Genomic DNA, 6,000 nt, shown 5'->3' with positions numbered 1-6,000 from the left:
CGGGTTCGGTCGGCCGGCCCGGGACGACGGATCCCCCTCGCCCCCCTCCGGGGGGTGTCGGGAGGGGACCGCCGCCCGGACGGCCCCGGCCCCCGTCGGGCGCATTTCCACCGAGGCGGTGCGCCCGTGGACGGTGTGAGGCCGGTAGCGGCCCCCGGCGCGCCGGGACCGGGTCTTCTTGGAGTCGGGTTGCTTGGGAATGCAGCCCAAAGCTGGTGGTAAACTCCATCTATGACAGTTAGGGAGTTCACAAGTAAGGTCCAGGGACAACACTTTATAGTGAGAAGCCAGGAGCATTGTTCCTACAGCTTTACAGGGCTTCATCTTACATATCAGGGTCTGGCTTGTAAGTGTTCAATAATTTAGAACTCCTTCCAGCAGCTGGAAGGACTAAGGGACTTCTTTCTCTGCCCATCCTTTCCGCTCCTGCATGCTTTCTGACTAGGGTGAAGTTGAAGAGGAACCTCTATCATTTGCCCTACTCTTGGACTCCTCTATACTGGGGGGGGGGTCTTTATTATTCTACCCCTCCTCTCTCTTTTTTGGGGGGTCCTCCTACACTCTGAATGTCTTCAGTATCTGCTTCTGCTTAGAGCAGTGGTGGGCAACCCCACGACCTGCACACCATATGAGGCCCATCAAGGTAAGCTGATTGTGGGCCGTGAGACAATTTTACTGACCTTGACCGTCTGCAGGCACGGCCCACCGCAGCTCCCAGTGGCCGCAGTTCGCTGTTCCCACCCACTGGGAGCTGCGGGGGCTATGCCTGGGGATGGCCAAAGTCAGCAAAATGTCTCATGGCCTGCAATCAGATTACCGTGATGGGCCGCAGGTTGCCCACCACTGGCTTATAGAGCAATAGCAGCAGCATGAAATTGACTCCTCACCCATTTTACTACCTTCCACTGGGCTCTGACTAGTGACACGGAAGCTAGCCATGGTGGTTAATTTGTACTGTTGCTTCAAGAAGCTCTGAGCAGCAGTGACTGTGACACTGGATCTACCTGTCTGCAAACTTAGGAAGAGGGCAGTGTTCATTTTACTGTTCACATCGGGAACATTATCTTCACACCCACCAAGCTTAGGAACTTCACTACTTTAAAAGAGAAGCCGAAATCCTTGTGATATTGCAGGTCCAGGAAGGCTCCCTCATTCACCAGGGAAAGTTTCCTGCAAGTGGATTTTTCAACCCCTGAGCACCAAAAAAAAACCCAACAACCCTCCTCTCCATTATTTAGCGTCTGGAGCATGTAATTAGCAACACTGACTCTCTAATTTTTCCGTCTATCTTCTTTTGTTAAACTGTTGTTCCTCCTGTGACTTTATTTCTGCTATTTAAATAGACTCAGTTATCTCCTCCCCCCTTGACTATTTAGCGCACACATTCTCCCTCCCACACCTATCGCAAATATTCAAAGCCTCTTTGCAAAACATTCCAGTTTGCAATGCGGTTACTAATGCAAACTTTCATGTTCTGGTGGGTCACCTGTATTCATTACAGTAATAATAAAAAACCTTAAGTCTTTGCCAGAGACTACATAAGCCCATCCCAGTGATTCGACAGTAAGACAAATACTTCTATTGTGTTCAAAAATATGATTAAGTGTTATTTTTTCTTCAGTGATATAACAGTCTGGTAAAGCTGGAGTAGCAAGAAGGCTACATAAACATTTCCATTCTCTTTGCTATGTGGAATGTAGATAATGGAATCTTGTTGATCCTATTATTTGGACAGCCAGTTCATGAGAGAACAGTCAGAGTGACAGTCCCTTTTGTCCTTTTTAGAAGAGCAACTGCTTCTTCATGGGTCACCCCTTCTAAGCTCTGCCCGTTGACAGCAATGATCTGATCCCCTCTCTTCAGCCGTCCGTCTTCTGCTGCTGCACCCTGAAATTAAACAGCATGTAACTGCAGACATGCATTTCTGAAACTCCTGGTTTTATAGCTGTTCACAGAGAAATCTAAAGAGGGTCTTAGTAAGATGGGTTCAATATACAGCACACATTAAACTTTTCTGCTTGAGAAAGGCTAAGCTGATCAGTTTTCGTTACTAGAAATCCAGGCTCATTTTGTCCTTGGTAGTATCTGCCTATAGGTTTTTACATAAAGTTTCCACTGTGCAAACTAACCAGATGGAGTAATGAAAGTCCTCATCACCTTATTAATGAAATTAAATTTAACAACATGGGAACGATGTAATGCATACATTCTATAAGTCAGAGCTGTGGAATTTTTAAACTCCTTCAGCCGTCTTGCACTGGCTGGCAAAGTTCTCAACAATTCAAATTAGAAATCAAATCCAGATCTGAACCTAAATGTCAAAGTCTGGAAGTTTTCCTACTTGGTTTTCTGACTCAGGCCTGCTATACACCAAGTTTAGATCATGATCTGAGCTTCTCCAAAGTTAAGGTTTGGATCCAGTGGTTCTGGCCTATATTTGATTCCAATATTCACAGCAAGTAATTCAAACTCACCCCAAGCACTGCTTGAAGAGAATGCAAACTAAACAGTGAGGGGCCAATTGTCCAAAGTGGACAACTAAATTACATCCTCAAATCCAAATGTTTCATGTGAGCAAATTGGGAATTCAGAAAATAGGGCCCAGTTTACTTAAAGCCTCAAACTGCGGACACAATTTTAAATGGTACCTGCATTCCTGCTTGAAGAAGATAAACTGTCCAGAACCCACTGGCTTCTCCCCGGGCCATATATTAATAAATCAGCTGCTGAGTCTGAGCACTGAATTGTTTGAGTAGTTTTACACCCATGCACTTACCTTTGCAAATACTGTCTTAACGTAGATGGGTAAATCTCCATGAGGACTGCCATATCCTCCCACAATACTAAAGCCTAGACCATCCTGTCCTCGATCTAGAGTAATGGTCTTATACTGAGGGGGCCTACAACAAAGAAAAGAAGTTATCCTGTTTCTTTTGTGAACGTCTAGTTCAGTATGTGGATTGTTCAGCAAAGAGGCTCTTCACCTTTCAACACTAACAAATAAACTTTCCTTTACTGAGAACTCTACACAGGATTTTAAGTATATTGCGGTGAATATTTCAGTTCATGTCAACCATTGAAATCCTGCTTAATGCCGTAAGCTGGTTACTTATTTACAGTTTCCTTTCATAACTTCGCCATGGTATTTTACCTTCTGGCTGCAGAAGTTTATTCATTCTGTCATTTAATACACTGCATAATTGTTTGAATGGTCCACTACTGATGCTTATTACCTATGGATAAGTAAGTATCAATATTTTGGAGCTCAGAGACAAACAAAATAAACCCCACAAAAACTACAACATTATTTTAAAAATCCCTCCCTCCCCCAAAACTCATATACAAGAGAAAATCAAAAATAGCCCCAACCAATTCCTAAGCCTGGTTTAGTCATTCCTGTTCTCTTCCGTTGTTTGGGCTTATATTTTTAGAAATTTGCAATGTTTCGACAGACTATAAGAACTACAGAACTTACAATTTCAATCATGTTTTTCACCACTCCTCCAGTAGAATATAATATACACTGTATACCTACAAGTTTGGGGGCTCATGGTTTGCTTTGAAATAATTTAATTTTTCAACCACAAAGAACTGTGCCCACATTTTCGCACTCAGGATGGAAATATTAGCAGGTAGGCATCCAACTACCTTTTTGGGCACACACATCATGAATTTAAATATCTACTAATATTTGTGTCTGCAATGAATTCCAGGTATAAAATTATGTATAAAATTAAAACACCAACACCCCGCCCCAAGAACAAAAAAAACAAAAAACAAAAAACAAACCCAACCACCATGGAGGTTGTGTTGGCCCAGGAAATCAGGTGACCTATCAAAATCTATGAAGCCCCCAAAACACTCTCTCAGGCAGTAAATGTGCCTTGCAGCATACCCGACAAGTCAACAAACTCAGGCTCTGATAGACTGGTAGGGAGAGTGAGTTCCAGAGTCAACAGATCCATACTTAAAATGCCCTGCCATTTAAGCATGGGAGCAATTAGATTGAGTACTTCAGCTGATCTCAACTACAACACAAGGAATGAAGCAGTCTCTACGGTGCTGAAATCAAATCAAATCATAGCCTTATGGGTCAAAATCACCATAGTGAATTGTACCCTGAAATGAACCAGAATGTCCTATGTGGCCTATGGAGCCCAGTTATATGTTTCCTGTGACAGTCATGACTAAGTTAACAGGACACCTCACTCTGCACATGCTGCAACTTCTAAGCAGTTTTCAGGTGCAGTCCCAGCCAGTGGGCCTTACAGTCACTCAATTAGAAAGGATCCATCGACGCTAATATATGCACTTACCCTAAATCATCCTGAAAGATGCTGCTTGAGGTTAGTCCTGAAAATGAAAGGCTGGAAGCTGGTGGATCCTGTTGCTGACCGGTTACGACACTTACATCCCCTCCAGCCACCACCTGAGAGGGCACATTGTAGATAGTGAAATGACAACTGAGCACACAGTGATTAACACCACAGTATTTACAAAGGTGAAATGACCAAAACAAGGTTCATTTGTTGCAAAAACCTATCTTCCTTTCAGCTAAAATAAGAATAAATGATAACTTTGGAGCAAAATATGGAGAGGATGTGAAAACTGCACAACATAACCCTCCAATCCTTTATATTCTCTGGCTACGTTTTCCTCAGAACTGGGCAGCTGTGTGTTACTCCTGGTTTTTCAGCCTCAAAATCAAAACCGCAAAGTGCGTTCTGAACATCAGTGCAGAGAAACTCCTTACCTGCAGTTCAACAGTGCCTGAAGCATTTTTCAGTAGGCTGACAGCTTGGGAGTGTGTCATGCCCTCAGTGGATGTTCCACAAATATTAACAATCCTATCCCCAACCTACAGAAGAGAAAATGAAAGAGCCAGCCATTAATAAGAAGCTATGTCACTGAGATCTACATGCCATCTCTTCAACACAAAATAAGATGGTTCCCTCTCCATGAAGAATACTTGAATTGAGTAGCTAGTAGGATTTGCAAAAAATATATAGTATCAAGGAAATATTTACCACCTGTCTACAGCAGATTCTTGATCTTGGATACAATAAAGTCTTTGGCCCAGATCTTCAGCTGGTTTAAATCAAGGCAGCTCTAGTGAATTCAATAAAGCTTCAGCAACTTACATCACCTGAGAATCTAGCCCTTTGTTTCCAGTGCAAGTCATAATTCTCTAGTGATAACTGGTGAAACAGCCCTGATTCTGAAGTAGTTATTGAGGTTTATATCCTCTAAGATCTGAATCTACATACACTATAGAGATGTCAGTATTATAGTTTACATAGTTGTAATTAGACATTTGAAGTCAACACATACACACCTCTGATATTTCAATCAGTAGATGACAGTCAAACATTTACACATTCTGGGAAGACAGACCAATGTAGCATATTATCATCAGGTCCCCTGGGTTCAAATGCAGCCTGGAATAATCCAGTGCAACTCCCAGAGGAATACATGGGCCACATTCAGTGGTGATGCAAACTGGTCTTAAAACCAGACATATATGGCTGCAAGTGGTAATGCACTCATTCATACCAATTTTGCACGCAGTGGGTGTATAAAACGAGAATAGCCTACACATAGAGATGGGTAAGTTGAATGTGCTGCAGGAAAAGCAACTAACAGAAGGAAGTAAAATAAATCATATAACTGCAGGCATTGGGAAGGCTGCTGTCTGCTGTGCCAATAATCAGGACAGATGTGGGATCTATTTATTTACACATAAAAACATAGGAGCTGCCATATGCGATAGCTCATGGTTCATCTTGCCCAGTATCCTATCTCTGACAGTGGCCCATACCAGAGCTTCAGGGGGAGTGTACAGTACAATGCAATTATAGGTGATCCACCCGTCTCCCCATCCTGGCTTCTGGTAGTCAGAGGTTTAAGGTCAACCCAAAAATGGGGTTGTATTTTTGACCATCTTAGCTAATAGCCATTGATGGACCTACCCTCCATGAATTTATCCAGCTCTTTTTGAAC

The 6,000-nt window shown here is 42.9% G+C and overlaps 1 protein-coding gene across 11 annotated transcripts in view; it reads right to left on the bottom strand.

The window, feature by feature from the left end:
* Positions 1-238: 238 nt before the first annotated feature.
* Positions 239-6,000, bottom strand: part of MPDZ (multiple PDZ domain crumbs cell polarity complex component) — a 129,510-nt gene continuing 123,748 nt past the window's right edge. For all 11 annotated transcript variants that reach the window (XM_034773148.1, XM_034773147.1, XM_034773149.1 and 8 more), the window contains 4 exons: positions 4,754-4,858; positions 4,317-4,429; positions 2,777-2,900; positions 239-1,887 (listed from right to left, as the gene is read on the bottom strand). In XM_034773148.1, the coding sequence (XP_034629039.1) occupies positions 1,741-1,887; positions 2,777-2,900; positions 4,317-4,429; positions 4,754-4,858 (489 nt within the window). In that variant the 3' untranslated portion in view covers positions 239-1,740. The remainder of the gene's footprint in view (positions 1,888-2,776; positions 2,901-4,316; positions 4,430-4,753; positions 4,859-6,000) is intronic.

This window comes from Trachemys scripta, chromosome 6 (genome assembly GCF_013100865.1).
Source record: "Trachemys scripta elegans isolate TJP31775 chromosome 6, CAS_Tse_1.0, whole genome shotgun sequence".
Taxonomy (NCBI): Eukaryota; Metazoa; Chordata; order Testudines; family Emydidae; genus Trachemys; species Trachemys scripta.
This window is presented reverse-complemented; position numbering and strand designations above follow the sequence as displayed.